The following is a 22,500-nucleotide window of genomic DNA, read 5'->3' as shown; positions in this document are numbered from 1 at the left end:
GCTTCAGGACCTGGTTGTGGTGCCAGGTGTAACGGCTCCAGCTGAGTGTTGAGCTCAGGATGTTCTCCAGGGTTGAAGGACACACTTGGCAGGTCGAGGTCTTCACTTTTCCACAGGTAAACAGATTTTCAGGTCTGCGAAGGACGTCACTGCCCGGATCAGGAAAACAATGTGGTGTGGCTCGTTTTGCCAGAACTCAGAGAAGAACTCGTGTCAGATGTTCAGGTTTGTGAATGAAATAAAAACACAAAACACAACTCCAGGAAACAACAACAGAACAGAACAGAACAGAGGATTAGGAGACGTTTAAATAAAAAACTGTCTGAACTTTTATCTCTTTCAGAAGAAACTGCTCCTCCTCTGCCCTCCACCTCCATCCTCCTCCAGGAGCACGGACCAGAAAAGCCCAAGAGAGGAGGAGCACGACGAGGAGAGGAGAAGAACGGAGGAGGAGAGGACAGACCCAGTGTGGAGAGCCTCCTGGATGAACTGGAAAACTCTGTGCCAACGCCGAGGTAAGAGGAGAAGAAGAGAGGAGGAGGTCAGAGGAGCAGATGAACATTGGACTGACGTGTGTCGCTCTCCAGCCCTGGTCCTCTGGTGGTCACTGAAGATCCCGCTGACCCCTCACCTGACCCGTCGTCTCTGGAGCTGTCTTCTCTGCAGACGTCTCGGATGTCGGCGTCTTCAGCCACTCGAGAACTGGACGAACTGATGGCGTCTCTGTCCGACTTCAAGGTCCAGAGCAACGTGAGTCCAACTCCTCCTTCTCCTCATGTTCTCACACTGGTCTGATGTTCTCACACTGGTCTGATGTTCTCACACTGGTCTCATGTTCTCACACTGGTCTCATGTTCTCACACTGGTCTGATGTTCTCACACTGGTCTCATGTTCTCACATTGGTCTCATGTTCTCACACTGGTCTGATGTTCTCACACTGGTCTGATGTTCTCACACTGGTCTGATGTTCTCACACTGGTCTGATGTTCTCACACTGGTCTGATGTTCTCACACTGGTCTGATGTTCTCACACTGGTCTGATGTTCTCACACTGGTCTGATGTTCTCACACTGGTCTCATGTTCTCACACTGGTCTGATGTTCTCACACTGGTCTGATGTTCTCACACTGGTCTGATGTTCTCACGCTGGTCTGATGTTCTCACACTGGTCTGATGTTCTCACACTGGTCTGATGTTCTCACGCTGGTCTGATGTTCTCACACTGGTCTCATGTTCTCACACTGGTCTGATGTTCTCACACTGGTCTGATGTTCTCACACTGGTCTGATGTTCTCACACTGGTCTCATGTTCTCACACTGGTCTGATGTTCTCACACTGGTCTCATGTTCTCATGTTTTTCGTCCGTGTTCTGTGTTTGTAATGTTTAATTATTTTTTTTTTGGATAATAATATTTTTATTTTTACTGGAGTCAGAAGATTTTCTGGTGTGATGTTGTAGTAACGAGATGCTCAGAGGAACAGAGGAGAACTCTGAGCTCTGAGGAGGAGAACCTTCACCGTCTCCATCTCCTGCCCAAAGCTTTAAAAAAGATCCACAAACTTAGAGAGAATTACAGATAATCCAACTAGATCTAGTAACAAAAGTAGAATCATATAGAATCATAAAGAATCATATGGAATCATAAAGAATCATATAAAATCATATAGAATCATAAAGAATCATAAAGAATCATATAGAATCATAAAGAATCATATAAAATCATATAGAATCATATAGAATCATATAGAATCATAAAGAATCATATAAAATCATATAGAATCATAAAGAATCATATAAGAATCATATAGAATCATATAGAATCATAAAGAATCATAAAGAATCATAATAAAATCATATAGATCAATCATATAAAGAATCATATAAATCATCATATAGAATCATATAGAATCATAAAGAATCATAAAGAATCATATAAGAATCATATAGAATCATAAAGAATCATATAAAATCATATAGAATCATAAAGAATCATATAAAATCATATAGAATCATAAAGAATCATATAAAATCATATAGAATCATAAAGAATCATAAAGAATCATAAAGAATCATATAAGAATCATATAGAATCATAAAGAATCATAAAGAATCATATAGAATCATAAAGAATCATATAAAATCATATAGAATCATAAAGAATCATATAAAATCATATAGAATCATAAAGAATCATAAAGAATCATATAAAATCATATAGAATCATAAAGAATCATATAAAATCATATAGAATCATATAGAATCATAAAGAATCATAAGAATCATAAAGAATCATATAAAATCATATAAAATCATATAGAATCATAAAGAATCATATAAAAATCATATAGAATCATAAAGAATCATATAGAATCATAAAGAATCAATAAAGAATCATAAAGAATCATCATAAAGAATCATATAGAATCATAAAGAATCATAAAGAATCATATAAGAATCATAAGAATCATATAAGAATCATATAGAATCATATAGAATCATATAGAATCATAAAGAATCAAAATAATAAAGAATCATATAAAAATCATATAGAATCATAAAGAATCATAATATAGAATCATATAGAATCATAAAGAATCATATAAAATCATATAGAATCATAAAAAATCATATAAGAATCATATAGAATCATAAAGAATCATAAAGAATCATATAAAATCATATAGAATCATAAAGAATCATATAAAATCATATAGAATCATATAGAATCATATAGAATCATATAGAATCATAAAGAATCATAAAGAATCATATAAAATCATATAGAATCATAAAGAATCATATAAAATCATATAGAATCATAAAGAATCATATAAAATCATAAAGAATCATATAAAATCATATAGAATCATAAAGAATCATATAAAATCATAAAGAATCATATAGAATCATAAAGAATCATATAAAATCATAAAGAATCATAAAGAATCATATAGAATCATAAAGAATCATATAAAATCATATGGAATAATAAAGAATCATATAGAATCATATAGAATCATAAAGAATAATAAAGAATCATATAAAATCATATAGAATCATATAGAATCATAAAGAATCATATAAAATCATATAGAATCATATAGAATCATAAAGAATCATATAAAATCATATAGAATCATAAAGAATCATATAGAATCATATAGAATAATAAAGAATCATAAAGAATCATATAAAATCATATAGAATCATAAAGAATCATATAAAATCATATAGAATCATAAAGAATCATATAAAATCATATAGAATCATAAAGAATCATAAAGAATCATATAGAATCATATAGAATCATAAAGAATCATATAGAATCATATAGAATCATAAAGAATCATATAGAATCATAAAGAATCAAAGAATCATATAGAATCATAAAGAATCATAAAGAATCATATAGAATCATAAAGAATCATATAGAATCATATAGAATCATAAAGAATCATAAAGAATCATATAGAATCATATAGAATCATAAAGAATCATAAAGAATCATATAGAATCATATAGAATCATAAAGAATCATATAAAATCATAGAATCATATAAGAATCATAAAGAATCATCATATAGAATCATCAAAGAATCATATAGAATCATATAGAATCATAAAGAATCAAAAGAATCATATAGAATCATAAAGAATCATAGAATCAATAGAATCATATAGAATCATAAAGAATCATATAAAGAATCATAAGAATCATCATATAGAATCATAAAGAATCATATAGAATCATAAAGAATCAAATATAGAATCATATAGAATCATAAAGAATCATAAAGAATCATATAGAATCATGTATAATTATACATGATTCTATATAATCATAATAAATCATCTGAAGTGTTGAGAAGTGACGTCGTGTTGGAGCTGCTCAGTCGAGACGAACAAAAAAACACTCAGACGCCGTCACACGACTTTATATATATTTATATTTATGTATATATATTTATATTTATTTATATTTATGTATATATATTTATATATATTTATATTTATTTATATTTATGTATATATATTTATATTTATTTATATATATTTATATTTATGTATATATATTTACGTGACTTTATGTGACTTTACTTGACTTTACATGATTTTATGTGACAATTTTATATTTGTATACTGTGTAGTACTGTGTAGTACTGTGTAGTACTGTGTAGTACTGTGTAGCACTGTAGTACTGTGTAGTACTGTGCAGTACTGTGTAGCACTGTGCAGTACTGTGCAGTACTGTAGTACTGTGTAGTACTGTGCAGTACTGTGTACTGTGCACTGTGCAGTACTGTGCAGTACTGTGTGTGTAGTACTGTGCAGTACTGTGTAGTACTGTGTAGTACTGTGTAGTACTGTGTAGTACTGTAGTACTGTGTACTGTGTACTGTAGTACTGTGTAGCACTGTGCAGTACTGTGCAGTACTGTGTAGTACTGTGTAGCACTGTGTAGTACTGTGCAGTACTGTGCAGTACTGTGCAGTACTGTGCAGTACTGTGTAGTACTGTGCAGTACTGTGCAGTACTGTGCAGTACTGTGTAGTACTGTGTAGCACTGTGCAGTACTGTGCAGTACTGTGTAGTACTGTGCAGTACTGTGTAGCACTGTGCAGTACTGTGTAGTACTGTGTAGTACTGTGTAGTACTGTGTAGTACTGTGTAGTACTGTGCAGTACTGTGCAGTACTGTGCAGTACTGTGTAGCACTGTGCAGTACTGTGTAGCACTGTGCAGTACTGTGCAGTACTGTGTAGTACTGCGCAGTACTGTGCAGTACTGTGTAGTACTGTGTAGCACTGTGCAGTACTGTGCAGTATGTAGTATGTAGTACTGTATAGTATGTAGTACTGTGTAGTACTGTGTAGTATGTAGTACTGTGTAGTATGTAGTACTGTTGTATTAGTACTGTGTAGTGTAGTATGTAGTACTGTGTAGTACTGTGTACTGTGTATGTACTGTGTAGTACTGTGTAGTACTGTGCAGTACTGTGTAGTACTGTGTAGTACTGTGTAGTACTGTGTAGTATGTAGTACTGTGTAGTACTGTGTAGTATGTAGTACTGTGTAGTATGTAGTACTGTGTAGTACTGTGTAGTATGTAGTACTGTGTAGTACTGTGTAGTATGTAGTACTGTGTAGTACTGTGTAGTATGTACTGTGTAGTAGTGTGTACTGTGTAGTGTAGTACTGTGTAGTACTGTGTGTAGTTGTAGTACTGTGTAGTACTGTGTAGTATGTGTAGTACTGTAGTACTGTGTAGTACTGTGTAGTACTGTGTAGTACTGTGTGTAGTACTGTGTAGTACTGTGTAGTACTGTGTAGTACTGTGTAGTACTGTGTAGTACTGTGTAGTACTGTGTAGTACTGTGTGTACTGTATGTGTGTACTGTGTATGTAGTACTGTGTGTGTAGTACTGTGTAGTACTGTAGTACGTGTAGTATGTAGTACTGTGTACTGTGTACTGTGTAGTACTGTGTAGTACTGTAGTACTGTGTAGTACTAGTGTGTAGTACTGTGTAGTACTGTGTAGTACTGTGTAGTATGTAGTATGTAGTACTGTGTAGTACTGTGTGTACTGTAGTACTGTGTGTGTAGTACTGTGTAGTACTGTGTAGTATGTAGTACTGTGTAGTACTGTGTAGTACTGTGTAGTACTGTGTAGTACTGTGTAGTACTGTGTAGTACTGTGTAGTACTGTGTAGTACTGTGTAGTACTGTAGTATGTAGTACTGTGTAGTACTGTGTAGTATGTAGTACTGTGTAGTACTGTGTAGTATGTAGTACTGTGTAGTATGTAGTACTGTGTAGTACTGTGTAGTATGTAGTACTGTGTAGTACTGTGTAGTACTGTGTGTATGTAGTACTGTGTAGTACTGTGTAGTATGTAGTACTGTGTAGTACTGTGTAGTACTGTGTAGTACTGTGTAGTACTGTGTAGTACTGTGTAGTATGTAGTACTGTGTAGTATGTGTAGTATGTAGTATGTAGTACTGTGTGTATGTAGTACTGTGTAGTACTGTGTAGTACTGTGTAGTATGTAGTACTGTGTAGTACTGTGTAGTATGTAGTACTGTGTCGCTCTCTGGAGGTTTGTCGTTTGTGGGCGGGGCTTGTCCTCTTTTATCTTTTCTTCTTTTTCATGAGTTCACATCAGTTCATTCTTTCACCGCTCCTCCCCCTCTCATCCTCCTCTTCTCTCTCTCCTCCTCTTCTCTCTCTCCTCCTCCTCTCTCTCTCTCTCTTCTCTCTCTCTCTCTCTCTCTCTCTCTCCTCTTCTCTCTCCTCCTCTCTCTCTCTCCTCCTCTCTCTCTCATCCTCTCTTCTCTCTCCTCCTCTTCTCTCTCTCCTCCTCTCTCTTCTCTCTCTTCTTCTCTCCTCTCTCTCCTCCTCTCTCTCTCCTCTTCTCTCTCTCTCTCCTCCTCTTCTCTCTCTCCTCCTCTCTCTCTCTCCTCTCTCTCTCTCTCTCTCTCTCTCTCTCTCTATCTCTCTCTCTCCTCCTCTCTCTCTCTCCTCCTCTTCTCTCTCCTCTCCTCCTCTCTCTTCCTCTCTCTCTCTCTCCTCTCTCTCTCTCTCCTCCTCTTCTCTCTCTCTCTCTCTCTCTCTCTCCTCTTCTCTCTCATCCTCTCTTCTCTCTCTCTCTCCTCCTCTCTCTCTCTCTCTCCTCCTCTCCTCTTCTCTCTCCTCCTCTTCTCTCCTCTCCTCCTCCTCTTCTTCTCTCCTCCTCTTCTCTCTCCTCCTCTTCTCTCTCCTCTCTCTCTCTCTCCTCCTCTCTCCTCCTCTCCTCCTCCTCTTCTCTCTCTCTCCTCCTCTCTCTCTCCTCCTCTCTCTCTCTCCTCCTCTTCTCTCTCCTCCTCTTCTCTCTCCTCCTCCTCTCTCTCTCCTCCTCTTCTCTCTCTCTCTCTCTCTTCTCTCTCCTCCTCCTCTCCTCTCTCTCTCCTCCTCTTCTCTCTCCTCCTCTCTCTCTCTCTCCTCCTCCCTCCTCCTCCTCTCTCTCTCTTCTCTCTCTCTCTCTCTCTCCTCTCTCTCTCTCTCTCTCTCTCTCTCTCTCTCTCTCTCTCTCTCTCTCTCCTCTCTCTCTCTCTCTCTCTCTCTCTCTCTCTCCTCTCTCTCCTCTCTTCTCTCTCTCTCTCTCTTCTCTTCTCTCTCTCTCTCTCTCTCTTCTTCTCTATTCTCTCTCTGTTCTCTCTGTCTCTGTTTTCTCTGTTCTTCTCTCTGTTCTTCTCTCTGTTCTTCTCTCTGTTCTTCTCTGTTCTTCTCTCTGTTCTTCTCTGTTCTTCTCTCTGTTCTTCTCTGTTCTTCTCTGTTCTTCTCTTCTTCTCTGTTCTTCTCTCTGTTCTTCTCTGTTCTTCTCTCTGTTCTTCTCTGTTCTTCTCTCTGTTCTTCTCTGTTCTTCTCTGTTCTTCTCTGTTCTTCTCTCTGTTCTTCTCTGTTCTTCTCTGTTCTTCTCTCTGTTCTTCTCTGTTCTTCTCTCTGTTCTTCTCTGTTCTTCTCTGTTCTCTCGTTCAGTCCGGCTCTCAGTTTTCTGTGAACCTGGAGGAGGCGGAGTCTGTCCCTGCACCTGTCGCCGCCCCCTCACCTGTCAGAGCCAATCATCTCGCTCCGTTTGACCCGGACGCCACGCCCTCCCCTCCCCCCCTCTCCCTGGAGCTGCACATCGACGAGGTCACCATGGAAACGCCGCCCGCCGCCGCCGTCACCGCCGTCGCCGTCGCCGCGGGCAACAGAGTCCAGACCCCGAGTCCGGTCCGAGTCCCGAAAAGTCCCAAAACCCCAAGTCCCGTTTCAGTCTCAAAGTCGCCCAGTCCTGTGGCTAAAGTCCCGTCTCCGGACGCCAGCGCCCCGCCGGAGCCTGGCACGCCGCCGCCGCCGCCCGCCGCCGCGGTGCCACCCCCCGCCGCCAACTCACCCTCCCCCACCCCACTGCGCCCGCTCCCACCGCCGTCCCGAGGGTCGTCAGCCCGGTGCCCAAGAGCGCCAGTCCGGTGCCGTTCCCGCTCATCTCCAGTCCCCTCCCCCTGCCGCTGTGTGCCAGTCCGGACCGCGCCAGTCCCATCACCGTCCCCATCCTGTCCGCGCCCGCCGTGCCCAGCCCCCTCACCCTCCCGCCCGCCTCCTGCTCGCCCCTCGCCCGGACCCTCAGCCCCGACCTGGACCCCGCCCTGTCGCCGCGTCTGTCCAGCCCCGTGACCACGCCCTCCGTCATCAGGAAGACCTTCACGGCGCAGAGTCCGGCGCCCTCGCCCGCCTCGCCCGCCCGGGGGCCGGACCTGACCTGGCCGTGCCGCGAGCCTCTGCTGGACGACGCCCTGGAGCGGCTGCTGTGCGGCGACCAGGCGGGGGCGCTGTCGGGCGAGGACGAGGGCCGCTGGGACGAGGAGGACGGGACCATCTCGCCGTGGACGGACGGCAGCTGGTTGGACGACTGCCAGACCCCGTCCTCCTGCCCCGGGACGCCCGACGCCTCCCTGGACCTGCCCTCGCAGCAGCCGTCCGCCGTGGAGCGCCTGTCCGCCTCGGGGCAGGTACGGCCGCGGGGGCGAGCGCCGCGGGGGCGGAGCATGAGGCCGCGCCGAGGAAAGCGCTTGAATTCAGAACGTTGTGTCTCTGAGCCAAACACTCGCGCTCCAGTGTTTCAAAACACTTCTGGATTCTGAGGAAAATTCTCCAACCAAAGTTTCTAAAAGTGAAAGAGATTTTCTGAATTCAAGTTTTAAATCGAGTCGATGTGGTTTGACCTGAAGCTCCTGCAGATGTTTGGTGCACGTGTTTGTCCAGCAGGGGGCGTGTCTCCTCCTCCCTCCGTCTCTCTCCTCCTCCTCCTCTCCTCCTCCCTCCTCTCTCTCCTCTCCTCCTCTTTCTCCTGCTCAGATGTTCATGTTGTGCTGGTGTTTGCTGTGTCTCTGAGGCTCTGAGGTTCTGAGGCTCTGAGGCTCTGAGGCTCTGAGGTTCTGAGGCTCTGAGGCTCTGAGGCTCTGAGGTTCTGAGGCTCTGAGGCTCTGAGGCTCTGAGGCTCTGAGGCTCTGAGGCTCTGAGGCTCTGAGGCTCTGAGGCTCTGAGGCTCTGAGGTTCTGAGGTTCTGAGGCTCTGAGGCTCTGAGGCTCTGAGGCTCTGAGGCTCTGAGGTTCTGAGGCTCTGAGGCTCTGAGGCTCTGAGGCTCTGAGGCTCTGAGGTTCTGAGGCTCTGAGGCTCTGAGGCTCTGAGGCTCTGAGGCTCTGAGGTTCTGAGGCTCTGAGGCTCTGAGGCTCTGAGGCTCTGAGGCTCTGAGGTTCTGTTTTTTTTGCTCTGAACATGTTTGATTCTGAAGTTTTGGTCTGAACTGTGGCATGACTCATGAGTTTGGTTTGGCTTTGAGCTCAGATCCTGGTCCTGGTCCTGGTCCTGGTCTTGGTCTTGGTCTTGGTCCTGGTCCTGGTCTTGGTCCTGGTCCTGGTCCTGGTCCTGGTCCTGGTCTGGTCTGGTCCTGGTCTGGTCTTGGCTGGTCGGTCTTGGTCCTGGTCCTGGTCTGGTCTGGTCCTGGTCCTGGTCCTGGTCTTGGTCTTGGTCCTGGTCCTGGTCCTGGTCCTGGTCCTGGTCCTGGTCCTGGTCTGGTCTTGGTCTGGTCTGGTCTGGTCTGGTCTGGTCCTGGTCTTGGTCTTGGTCCTGGTCCTGGTCTGGTCTTGGTCTTGGTCTTGTCTTGTCTTGGTTTGTGTTTGAAATGGGACTTGTTGTTGTGTGGAGGCCCTGATGCTCTTGCTGAGTTCTGGCATGAGTCTGTGTCGTGATGAGACACTCCTCACTCCTCATCCCTGCTCCTCCTCTTCTTCTCTCCTCCTCTTCTCTCCTCTCCTTCTCTCTTCTTCTTCTCTCCTCTTCCTCCTCCTCTTCCTCTTCCTCTCTCTCTTCCTTCCCGTTGGCGTCCAGCTGAAGTCCGTGATCCGTAGAACCAAAGAGACGCAGAACGTTCACCCGATGTTCCGCGACGGCGTCCGGAGGAAAATGGGTCCGATCCTGGTGAACAAGTCGAACTCTCAGGACCGACTGATCCAGGAGCTGCAGGGAAAACTCGGCATCGGACGAGCGGAGAAGAGGAGGAAGCAGCAGACGGACGACTGGCTCACCGAAGGAGTCATCGTCATGTCCAACCCGCAGAGGAGCCGAGAGGAGCGGCCGGCCGTCGATAAGGTACAGACCGAGAAGAAGACGAGAAGAAGACGAGAAGAAGACGAGAAGAACAGAGGAGGAGACGAGAGGAGGAGGAGTGTAGGAGGAGTGGAGGAGGAGTGTAGGAGGAGGAGTGTAGGAGGAGTGTAGGAGGAGGAGTGTAGGAGGAGTGTAGGAGGAGTGGAGGAGGAGGAGTGTAGGAGGAGGAGTGTAGGAGGAGTGTAGGAGGAGGAGTGTAGGAGGAGTGTAGGAGGAGGAGTGTGAGGAGTGTAGGAGAGTGAGGAGGAGGAGTGTAGGAGGAGTGTAGGAGGAGTGTAGGAGGAGTGTAGGAGGAGGAGTGTAGGAGGAGTGTAGGAGGAGGAGTGTAGGAGGAGTGTAGGAGGGAGGAGTGTAGGAGGAGTGAGGAGTGTAGGAGGAGTGTGAGGAGGAGTGTAGGAGGAGTGTTAGGAGGAGGAGGAGGAGGAGGAGTGTAGGAGGAGGAGTGTAGGAGGAGTGTAGGAGGAGTGTAGGAGGAGGAGTGTAGGAGGAGTGTAGGAGGAGGAGTGTAGGAGGAGTGTGGAGGAGGAGTGTAGGAGGAGTGTGGAGGAGTTGAGTGTTAGGAGGAGTGTAGGAGGAGGAGGAGTGTAGGAGAGTGTAGGAGGAGTGTAGGAGGAGGAGGAGTGTAGAGGAGGAGGAGGAGGTAGGAGGAGTGTAGAGGAAGGAGGAGTGTAGGAGGAGTGTAGGAGGAGGAGTGTAGGAGGAGTGTAGGAGGAGGAGTGTAGGAGGAGGTAGGAGGAGTGGTAGGAGAGGAGTAGGAGGAGGAGTGTAGGAGGAGGTAGGAGGAGGAGTGTAGGAGGAGTGTAGGAGGAGTGTAGGAGGAGTGTAGGAGGAGGAGTGTAGGAGGAGGAGTGTAGGAGGAGGAGTGTGGAGGAGGAGTGTAGGAGGAGGAGTGTAGGAGGAGGAGTGTAGGAGGAGGAGTGTAGGAGGAGTGTAGGAGGAGTGTAGGAGGAGTGGTAGGAGGAGTGAGGAGGAGTGTAGGAGGAGTGTAGGAGGAGTGTAGGAGGGAGTGTGTAGAGGAGGAGGAGTGTGAGGAGGAGGAGTGTAGGAGGAGTGTAGGAGGAGGAGTGTAGGAGGAGGAGTGTAGGAGGAGTGTAGGAGGAGGAGTGTAGGAGGAGTGTAGGAGGAGGAGTGTAGGAGGAGGAGTGTAGGAGGAGGAGTGTAGGAGGAGTGTAGTGTAGGAGGGAGTGTAGGAAGGAGGAGTGTAGGAGGAGGAGTGTAAGGAGGAGGAGGAGGAGGAGTGTAGGAGGAGGAGTGTAGGAGTGTAGGAGGAGAGGAGTGTAGGAGGAGGGTAGGAGGAGTGTAGGGAGGAGGAGGAGTGTGAGGAGGAGTGAGGAGGAGGAGTGTGTGTAGGAGGAGGTGTAGGAGGAGGAGTGAGGAGGAGTAGGGAGGAGGAGTTAGGAGGAGGAGTGAGGAGGAGTGTAGGAGGAGGAGTGTAGGAGGAGGAGGAGGAGTGTAGGAGGAGTGTAGAGTGAGGAGTGTAGTGTAGAGGAGTGTAGGAGGAGTGTAGGAGGAGGAGTGTAGGAGGGATGGAGGAGAGTGTAGGAGGAGTGTAGGAGGAGTGTAGGAGGAGGAGGAGGAGTGTAGGAGGAGTGTAGGAGGAGTGTAGGAGGAGTGTAGGAGGAGGAGTGTAGGAGGAGGAGTGTAGAGGAGTAGGAGAGTGTAGGAGGAGTAGGAGGAGTGTAGAGGAGGAGGAGGAGTGTAGGAGGAGTGAGGAGTAGGAGGTAGGAGGAGGAGGAGGAGGAGGAGGAGTGTAGGAGGAGGAGGAGTGTAGGAGGAGTGGAGGGAGGTAGGGAGTGAGGAGGAGGAGTGTAGGAGGAGGTAGGAGAGTGTAGGAGGAGAGGAGGAGGAGGAGTGTAGGAGGAGTGTAGGAGGAGGAGTAGGAGGAGTGTAGGAGGAGTGTAGGAGAGGAGTGTAGGAGGAGTGTAGGAGGAGTGTAGGAGGAGGAGTTGTAGGAGGAGTGTAGGAGGAGGAGTGGAGGAGGAGGAGTGAGGAGGAGAGGAGGAGGGAGTGTAGGAGGAGTGTAGGAGGAGGAGGAGTGTAGGAGGAGAGGAGTGTAGGAGGAGGGAGTGTAGGAGAGTGTAGGAGGAGGAGTGTAGGAGGAGGAGTGTAGGAGTGTAGGAGAGTGTAGGAGGAGGAGTGTAGGAGGAGTGTAGGAGAGGAGGAGGAGTGTAGGAGGAGTGTAGGAGGAGGAGTGTAGGAGGAGTGTAGGAGGAGGAGTGTAGGAGGAGGAGGAGGAGTGTAGGAGGAGGAGTGTAGGAGAGTGTAGGAGGAGAGTGAGGAGGAGGAGTGTAGGAGGAGGAGTAGGAGGAGGAGTGTAGGAGGAGGAGTGAGGAGGAGTGTAGGAGGAGGAGTGTAGGAGGAGTGTAGGAGGAGGAGTGTAGGAGGAGGAGGAGGAGTGAGGAGGAGTGTAGGAGGAGGAGGTGTAGGAGGAGTGTAGGAGGAGTGTAGGAGAGTGTAGGAGGAGTGTAGGAGGAGGAGGAGTGTAGGAGGAGTGTGGAGGAGGAGTGTAGGAGGAGTGTAGGAGGAGGAGTGTAGGAGGAGTGTAGGAGTGTAGGAGGAGTGTAGGAGGAGGAGTGTAGGAGGAGGAGTGTAGGGAGCAGTGTAGGAGGAGGAGTGTAGGGAGCAGTGTAGGGAGCAGTCGGAGTTTGTTTCATCGGCTTCAACCTGAAACGTTCCACAGACGGAGCTAACGTGCTAATGGGCTAACGTGCTAACGGCCGCGCTCCAAACAGGAAGTGAGCGCGGACGAGAGTCGGCTCCATGGATTCTGGTTTGACCCGGAACCGTGTTCAGACAAAGAACGAGTCCGTCAGAACCGCAGGACACGAGAGTGGGAGCTCAGAGCGAACGTCACGCGACGTCACGCCAAACGCCAACGTCACGCCAAACGCCAACGTCACGCCAAACGCCAACGTCACGCCAACGTCACGCCAAACGTCACGCCAACGTCACGCCAACGTCACGCCAACGTCACGCCAAACGCCAACGTCACGCCAAACGCCAACGTCACGCCAAACGCCAAACGCCAACGTCACGCCAAACGCCAACGTCACGCCAACGTCAAACGCCAACGTCACGCCAAACGCCAACGTCACGCCAAACGCCAACGTCACGCCAAACCAAACGTCAACGCCAACCAACGTCACGCCAACGCGTCAAACGCCAAACGCCAACGTCACGCCACAACGCCAACGTCACGCCAAACGCCAACGTCACGCCAATGTCACGCCAATGTCACGCCAATGTCACGCCAATCACGCCAAACGCCAACGTCACGCCAAACGCCAACGTCACGCCAAACGCCAACGTCACGCCAATGTCACGCCAATGTCACGCCAATGTCACGCCAAACGCCAACGTCATACCAACGTCACGCATACGTCACACCAACGTCACGCCAACATCACACCAACGTCACACCAACGTCACGCCAACGCCAACGTCACACTAACGTCACGCATACGTCACACCAACGTCACACCAACGTCACGCATACGTCATACCAACGTCACGCCAACGTCACGCTAACGTCACGCCAAACGCCAACGTCACGCCAATGTCACGCCAACGTCACGCCGACATCACAGCAAACACCAACATCACGCTGACATCGTGGCAACATCACGCCAACATCACGCCAACATCACGCCGAACGCCAAAGTCATGTCAAACGTGTTTGGTTGTTTACGTTTACGCAGAAGCTCAGATCGTTCATCTCCTCAAAATTCAACGAGTGAAGATTGGACCAACCCCGACGCCGTCGCCCCGACGCCGTCGCCCCGACGCCGTCGCCCCGACGCCGTCGCCCCGAAGCTCATGGAGGTCCAGAGAGAGGTCAAAGGTCAAAGGTCAAAGGTCAGAGTGAGGGGGTCACACTTTTACACACAAACTGAACTGGAGCCAGAGTCCATGGAGCCCAAACACGACCATCAACACTTCCTGTTTGGAGCGTGACGACAAAAGAGTCACTCTGTCCAGTCTGTGGTCCAGACCTCTGGTTCTTCAGGTTCTAGAGGTTCTTCAGGTTCTACAGGTTCTAGAGGTTCTTCAGGTTCTAGAGGTTCTTCAGGTTCTAGAGGTTCTTCAGGTTCTTCAGGTTCTTCAGGTTCTAGAGGTTCTTCAGGTTCTAGAGGTTCTTCAGGTTCTAGAGGTTCTAGAGGTTCTTCAGGTTCTTCAGGTTCTAGAGGTTCTTCAGGTTCCTCTGGTCCTCCTGGTCGACCCGTGGCCTCACTGTGGTTGTGTCCCTCCTCAGATCATCATCCCGCCCGACTCGCCCGCCCCCCAGAGGAAGGTGCTGCCCCCCCTCAGAAGCCCGCCCCTCTGCCCCCTCCCCCGCCGACCCCGCCTCCGCCCGAGAGCCGACCCCGCCTCCGCCCCGAGAGCCGACCCCGCCCCCTCCGCCCCGAGAGCCGACCCCGCCCCCAAAGAGCCAACGCCGCCCCCTCCCCCCCGGACGCCACCGCCGCCTCCGCCGCCGCGGGACCCCACCCCCCCGCCGAGAGAGGCCACGCCCCCTCCCCGCGCCCCCACCCCCCTCCCCCCAAGCACTTCTGTTCGGTGGGCTGCCAGACGGAGGACGACCCGCTGTTCCCGCCGCTGCAGGCAAACCCCCCGGCATGTTCCGCTGTTCCGCTGTTCCGCTGTTCCGCTGTTCCGCTGTTCCGCCGCTCGCTCTGAGTCGTTTGCTCGTGTTTGTGCCACTGAAGCCGAAAGTACAAGCTGCCATTTTGTTCTGTTTTTGGGGTCAAGTTTTGTCCTTCGTGTTTCGTGTTTCGTGTCATAAACTTGAGGGACGAAGAAAGGCTCCAGGTCGTGACAGTTTCTCTGCTCAAGTTGTTCATGCAAAACAAAAACTGGAGAGTTAAAACTTCAGGGTGAAATATCTCAGAGTTGTTTTTAACACAGAAAGTGTTATTTTAACTGTCTGAAAGGTCAGTGGGAGTTGGAGTTATTTACCAGAGTTGATCTCGCTGAAGTTAATTCAACTTCTCTTAAGGTTCGTTCACACCAAAGCGTCAAAAACACCTTGACGTTTCTATTTGAGTTCAGACGCCCCCGACGCTCGAGTCTTTGACGTCGTGGACGAACGGGACAAAAAAACTTGACACTCGTCCGTTGCCCTGGAAACAAGAGCCCGGTCCTGGACTTTTCCCAAAACAATGTCAGACCAGACTGAGACTTTAGTGTTTTTATCACATAAAACATCAGTGGAGGAAATCGACTCGACGACTGGAGCCAGTTTATATTTATACTCCACTAATGACACTGGATCAGTCCTGGTCTGGTCCTGGTTTAGACCTGGTTTAGTCCTGGTTTAGACCTGGTTTAGTCCCGGTCTAGTCCTGGTTTAGTCCTGGTTTAGACCTGGTTTAGTCTCGGTCTACTCCTGGTCTAGTCCTTGTTTAGTCTTGGTCTAGTCTTGGTCCAGTCCTTGTTTAATGCTGGTCTGGTCCTGGTCTGGTCCTGGTCTGGTCCTGGTGTTTGTGGTGTATATATTTATGTTCCGTTCATGTTTGTGGTTCTGGTTCTGGGGTTTTTCTTCCTGATAATGACGTCGCTGTGTCTCTGGATACTCGTCTCTGATTGGTCGACGCGGCTCATCTGACGCAAAAAGTTCAGCATTTTCAACTTCTTGACGCTGACGCCTCGGACGCGCGTCTAGAGCGTCGACGCCAAAACGCTCAAGACGTGACGCGTAGACGCAAGATTTGCGCCGCGCTGACGCCGAAGACGCTCCACAAAAAGGCAGGAGGCTCTAGTCGCTCTAGTCGCTCTAGTCGCTCTAGTCGCTCTAGTCGCTCTAGTCGCTCTAGTCTCGCGTCCACATCGACTTTACACAGAAACTGGACACTTTGACGCTTTGGTGTGAACGAACCTTTAGTGTTAATTTGTCTCCTCCACTTCAAACTCCTCCAGAGAAGAACCAGTTTGAACCAGTTTTGTTCTGAATTTCATCTTAAATTAACTCAAATAAAGTGTGAAAATAAAACTCCTCTGTGTGTTGTTGAGTTAAATCAGATTAACTCTACACAGTGTTTATCTGTTTACTCTGTAAACCTTCATTTAACTCTGGGTTTGGGTTCAACAGGAACTTTGGTCCAGTTTTACTTCATGAACTTTTACACAAATGTTAAATTAACTCTAGGACAGAGTGACTCAGAGAAACTCTGAGGAAATGTTCAGATTTTAACTCTCCACTTGTTGTTCTGAGTTCAGTGTGAGAACATGAACCATGAGGCGTGAACTTTTACTCCCTGAGAGTTGGTCCAACAGTTGGAGTGAAATGATGTGACAGTTTGTCCTGGACGAGAGAGAAAAGGTCAGAGGTTTGATTCCCTCGTGGTTTAGTTTCAAACTGGAGTTTGATTCTGAGGAACATCGATACTCGACGTTTGTTTAGACGAGCTCCTGTCATTTTACACTCGGCCGCGTTTTCATGAGGTTTGTGATTCTGAATTCAAATCTTCTCCTTGTTTCCGTGTAAATAATCATGTTGAATTGTTGTTTCGTGTGAAACTGGTGAAATGTTTTTTATTTCATGTGTGTGAGCGTCTGGAAAAAACACACGAGCTGCTGGTGTTTTTTCTGTCGTCTGGTTTGTTTTTCCTCCACCGACTCAAACACCAGAACATCTGGACCCGACGAGGTTCTGATCACAACTGGACAAATGTGTCGACAAACCTTCATCTGAGTCGAGGAGGAAGAAGAAGAAGAAGAAGACAAAAGCTCAGCCTCAGACCAGGACCAGGACCAAGACCAGGACCAGGACCAGGACCAAGACCAGGACCAAGACCAGGACCAAGACCAGGACCAGGACCAAGACCAGGACCAGACCAGACCAAGACCAGGACCAGGACCAGACCAGGACCACCAGACCAAGACCAGACCAAGACAAGACCAGACCAGGACCAGGACCAGACCAAGACCAGACCAGACCAGGACCAGGACCAGGACCAGGACCAAGACCAGGACCAGGACCAGACCAGGACCAGGACCAGGACCAGGACCAGGACCAGACCAAGACCAGGACCAAGACCAAGACCAAGACCAAGACCAAGACCAGGACCAGGACCAGGACCAGACCAGACCAGACCAAGACCAGGACCAAGACCAGGACCAGGACCAGGACCAAGACCAGGACCAGGACCAGGACCAGACCAGACCAAGACCAGGACCAAGACCAAGACCAAGACCAGGACCAGGACCAGGACCAGACCAAGACCAGGACCAAGACCAGACCAAGACCAGGACCAGGACCAGACCAAGACCAGGACCAAGACCAGGACCAGGACCAGGACCAGGACCAGGACCAGACCAAGACCAGGACCAAGACCAGGACCAGGACCAGGACCAGGACCAGGACCAGGACCAAGACCAAGACCAAGACCAAGACCAAGGACCAAGACCAGGACCAGGACCAGGACCAAGACCAGGACCAAGACCAGACCAGGACCAGGACCAGGACCAAGACCAAAGACCAGGACCAGGACCAGACCAGACCAAGACCAAGACCAAGACCAGAGTCCAGACCAAGACCAAGACCAGGACCAGGACCAGACCAAGACCAAGACCAGGACTAAACCAGGACCAGGACCAGACCAAGACCAAGACCAAGACCAAGACCAGGACCAGGACCAGGACCAAGACCAAGACCAAGACCAAGACCAGACCAGACCAGGACCAAGACCAAGACCAAGACCAAGACCAGACCAAGACCAGGACCAAGACCAGACCAAGACCAAGACCAAGACCAAGACCAAGACCAAGACCAAGACCAAGACCAAGACCAAGACCAAGACCAGGACCAGGACCAGGACCAGGACCAGGACCAGGACCAGGACCAGGACAAACTCAGTCACATTTAACATCAGAACAAAACAAACTCTGACTTCAGAATCATTTTCATTCAAATTCACATGAACTTTTTAAAGACGAATTCAGTTTAATTCAGAATTAAATTATTTTTATTCAGAATTAAATTATTTTTATTCAGAATTAAATCTTATGACGGAGTAAAAGGGTCAGATAAAAAAAAACCTAAAAAAAACATGCTGGAGCTACGAGAATAAAGTCGTAACATTTCAACATTAAAGTCGTAATTTTACAGGAATAAAGTCGTAATAAAATCAAAGTCAAAGTGAAAAATGCGTCAGAAGAAGAAACTTGTTTTTCAATATAAAATCAAAAATAAGAAAACGAACAACAATTTTCTTCATTATTTGCGCCTCCGAACTAAACCAGGACTAAACCAGGACTAAACGAAGTCCGAGACCAGACCGGGACTGAGACCAGGGCTTAGACAAGGACTGAAAACGGTTCAGTTCTGGTTCAGTCCTGGTTCAGTTCTGGTTCAGTCCTGGTTCAGTTCTGGTTCAGTCCTGGTTCAGTTCTGGTTCAGTCCTGGTCAGTTCAGTCCTGGTTCAGTCCTGGTTCAGTCTGGTTCAGTCCTGGTTCAGTTCTGGTTCAGTCCTGGTTCAGTCCTGGTTCAGTCCTGGTTCAGTCCTGGTTCAGTTCTGGTTCAGTCCTGGTTCAGTCCTGGTTCAGTCGAATGAACAAATGAAACACAGATTCTTCTTTACAAAATGCTCCAAATTCTCCATGAGCCGCTGATGTTCTCCTGATATTAACTCCTACGATTTGACACAACTTTATTTAACACTTTATTCTCATAAAAATACGACTTTATTCTCATAAAAATACGACTTTATTCTCATAAAAATACGACTTTATTCTTACTTTACACTTTATTCTCATAAAAATACGACTTTATTCTCATAAAAATACGACTTTATTCTCATAAAAATACGACTTTATTCTCATAAAAATACACTTTATTCTCATAAAAATACAACTTTATTCTCATAAAAATACGACTTTATTCTCATAAAAATACGACTTTATTCTCATAAAAATACGACTTTATTCTCATAAAAATACGACTTTAATGTCGAAATGTTACGATTTTATTCTTGCTCCAGCATCTTTTTTTCTCAAATCTAAATAAACTCAAATCTGTGAGGATCGACTTCTGATATTCGTTTAGTTTGTTGTTTTCGATACTTCGGTCGCTCCATTCGCTCGTTCTCGTTCCGTTTGTGCCGTGGCAGAGTGGTGAGCCGTGTTGTCACTAAGCGAGAAGGTCTGAGGTTTGATTCCCGGAGCGTTTGTTTTGGCCTGAGTCTGAGGGTCACGTGTGGGTGAAGTTCAGGCTGAGCTTCGGTGTTTGTGACGTGAGACACCAGGGGGCGGCAGAGAGCGTCCGGAGGTTCTGGAGGTTCTTGAGGTTCTGGAGGTTCTGGAGGTTCTGGAGGTTCTTGAGGTTCTTGAGGTTCTGGAGGTTCTTGAGGTTCTGGAGGTTCTTGAGGTTCTGGAGGTCCTTGAGGTTCTTGAGGTTCTGGAGGTTCTTGAGGTTCTGGAGGTTCTTGAGGTTCTGGAGGTTCTTGAGGTTCTGGAGGTTCTTGAGGTTCTGGAGGTTCTGTCCCTGCTCCTCCTGTGTGTGCTGCCGCTGCTGCTGCTGCTGCTGCTGCTGTAGTGTCGTTTGGCAAGACACTCCTCTGCCCGTGTGTGACAACCAGCTGCATGGAGTTTGTGATCAGAGGGAGAGGAACCAAAGACCAGAGCTGTTCTCCAAACTGTTCTCCTCAGATGTTCCTCCAGGTTCTGGTTGTGTTTCGTTTGTGTTTCGTTCGTGTTTCGTTCGTGTTTCGTTCGTCTTTCGTTTGTGTTTCGTTCGTGTTTCGTGTTTCGTTGTGTTTTCGTGTTTCGTTCGTGTTTCGTTCGTGTTTCGTTCGTGTTTCGTTCGTGTTTCGTTCGTGTTTCGTTCGTGTTTCGTTCGTGTTTCGTTCGTGTTTCGTTCGTTTCGTTCGTTGTGTTTCGTTCGTGTTTCGTTCGTGTTTTCGTGTTCGTTTGTGTTTCGTTCGTGTTTCGTTCGTGTTTCGTTCGTGTTTCGTTTGTGTTTCGTTTGTGTTTCGTTTGTGTTTCGTCGTGTTTCGTTCGTGTTTCGTTTGTGTTTCGTTCGTTGTTTCGTTGTGTTTCGTTCGTGTTTCGTTTCGTGTTTTCGTGTTTCGTTTTCGTGTTTCGTGTTTTTGTGTTTCGTTTCGTCTGTGTTTCGTTCGTGTTTCGTCTGTTTTCGTTTCGTGTTTGTCGTTCGTGTTCGTGTTTCGTGTTTCGTGTTTCGTTCGGTCGTTTGTGTTCGTTTGTGTTTCGTTCGTGTTTCGTTCGTGTTTCGTTCGTGTTTCGTTCGTGTTTCGTTTGTGTTTCGTTTGTGTTTCGTGTTTGTTGTGTTCGTTCGTGTTTTCGTTTCGTGTTTCGTCGTTTGTGTTTCGTTTGTGTTTCGTTTGTGTGTTTCGTTTCGTTGTTTCGTTGTGTTTCGTTTGTGTTTCGTTTGTGTTCGTTTCGTGTTTTCGTTTTCGTGTTTCGTTTCGTGTTTCGTTTCGTTTGTGTTTCGTTCTGTTTCGTTCGTGTTTTCGTCGTTGTGTTTCTGTTCCGTGTTTCGTCGTGTTGTTTCGTTCGTGTTTCGTTCGTGTTTTCGTGTTCGTTCGTGTTTCGTTTCGTGTTCGTTCGTGGTTCGTTTCGTGTTTCGTTCGTGTTGTTTCGTTCGTGTTTCGTCTGTGTGTGTTTCTTTGTTTTCGTTGTGTTTCGTGTTTCGTTTGTTTTCGTGTTTCGTTTCGTTTGTGTTTCGTTCGTTGTGTTTTCGTTCGTGTTTCGTTCGTGTTCGTGTTTCGTTGTTTCGTTGTGTTTCGTGTTTCGTTTCGTTTGTGTTTCGTTGTGTTTCGTGTTTCGTTTGTGTTTTTCGTTTGTGTTTCGTTTCGTGTTTTCGTCGTTGTGTTTCGTGTTTCGTTTCGTTTGTGTTCGTGTTTCGTTCTGTGTTTCGTTCGTTTCGTGTTTCGTTCGTGTTTCGTTCGTGTTTCGTTTCGTGTTTTCGTTCGTGTTTTTCGTTTGTGTTTCGTTGTCGTTTGTCGTTTCGTTTCGTGTTTCGTTTCGTTTGTGTTTCGTTCGTGTTTCGTTTCGTTTGTGTTTCGTTTGTGTTTCGTTCGTGTTTCGTTCTGTGTTTCGTTCGTGTTTCGTTCGTGTTTCGTTCGTGTTTCGTTCGTGTTTCGTTCGTGTTTCGTTTGTGTTTCGTCTGTGTTTCGTTCGTGTTTCGTTCGTGTTTCGTTCGTGTTTCGTTCGTGTTTCGTTTCGTGTTTTTCTGTGTTTTCGTGTTTCGTCTGTGTTTCGTCTGTGTTTCGTTCGTGTTTCGTTCGTGTTTCGTTCGTGTTTCGTCTGTGTTCGTGTTTCGTTCGTTGTGTTTCGTTCGTGTTTCGTTCGTGTTTCGTTCGTGTTTCGTTTGTGTTTCGTTTGTGTTTCGTGTTTCGTTTGTGTTTCGTTTGTGTTTCGTTCGTGTTTTCCGTGTTTCGTTTGTGTTTCGTTCGTGTGTTCGTTTCGTTGTTTCGTTCGTTTCGTTCGTTTTCGTTTCGTGTTTCGTGTTTCGTTCGTGTTTCGTTTCGTTGTGTTTCGTTGTGTTTCGTTTGTGTTTTCGTTTGTGTTTCGTCTGTTTCGTTTGTGTTTCGTTGTGTTTTCGTCGTGTTTCGTTCGTGTTTCGTTTGTGTTTTTTCGTTTGTGTTTGTTTCGTTTCTCGTGTTTCGTTTCGTGTCGTTCGTCTGTGTTTCGTTCGTGTTTCGTTCGTTTCGTGGTTTCGTTTCGTGTTTCGTTCGTGTTTCCGTTCGTGTTTTCGTTTTGTCTGTGTTTCGTTCGTGTTTCGTTCGTGTTTCGTTCGTGTTTCGTTCGTTGTTTCGTTCGTGTGTTCGTTCGTGTTTGTCGAGTCTGTGTTCTCTGGTTCGTTCGTGTTTCGTTCGTGTTTCGTTCGTGTTTGTTGTTTCGTTTTTTTGTTTGTTTGTGTTTCGTCTGTTCGGTTCGTGTTTTCGTTCGTGTTTCGTTTGTGTTTGTTCCGTGTTTTCGTCCTGTTTCGTTTGTGTTTCGTCCGTGTTTCGTTCGTGTTTCGTTCTGTGTTTCGTTCGTGTTTCGTTCGTGTTTCGTTTGTGTTTCGTTTGTGTTTCGTTCGTGTTTCGTTCGTGTTTCGTTCGTGTTTCGTTTGTGTTTCGTTTGTGTTTCGTTCGTGTTTCGTTTGTGTTTCGTTGTTTCGTTGTTTCGTCTGTGTGTTCGTTTCGTTTGTGTGTTTCGTTCGTGTTTCGTTTTCGTGTTTCGTCTCGTGTTTGTGTTTCTGTGTTTCGTTCGGTTTCGTTCGTGTTTCGTTCGTGTGTTGTGTTCCGTTGTTTCTTTGTGTGTTTTTCGTTTGTGTTTCGTGTTTCGTGTTTTTCGTTTGTGTTTCGTT

At 46.9% G+C, this 22,500-nt stretch overlaps 2 protein-coding genes across 2 annotated transcripts in view; both read left to right on the top strand.

Annotated features, from left to right (window-relative positions):
• rplp0 (ribosomal protein, large, P0) overlaps nt 1-22,500 on the top strand; it is a 230,359-nt gene that overhangs the window by 175,307 nt on the left and 32,552 nt on the right. The window lies entirely within an intron of this gene.
• The window catches only part of LOC110172051 (paxillin-like), a 46,853-nt gene that overhangs the window by 7,271 nt on the left and 17,082 nt on the right, over nt 1-22,500 (top strand). The window contains exons 6-7 of the mRNA XM_055161005.1: nt 344-515; nt 588-750. Coding sequence (XP_055016980.1) covers nt 344-515; nt 588-750 — 335 coding nt within the window. The remainder of the gene's footprint in view (nt 1-343; nt 516-587; nt 751-22,500) is intronic.

This window comes from Boleophthalmus pectinirostris, unplaced genomic scaffold, assembly GCF_026225935.1.
Source record: "Boleophthalmus pectinirostris isolate CB_2022bp ecotype Guang Dong unplaced genomic scaffold, ASM2622593v1 HiC_scaffold_3, whole genome shotgun sequence".
Lineage (NCBI taxonomy): Eukaryota > Metazoa > Chordata > Actinopteri > Gobiiformes > Gobiidae > Boleophthalmus > Boleophthalmus pectinirostris.
This window is presented reverse-complemented; position numbering and strand designations above follow the sequence as displayed.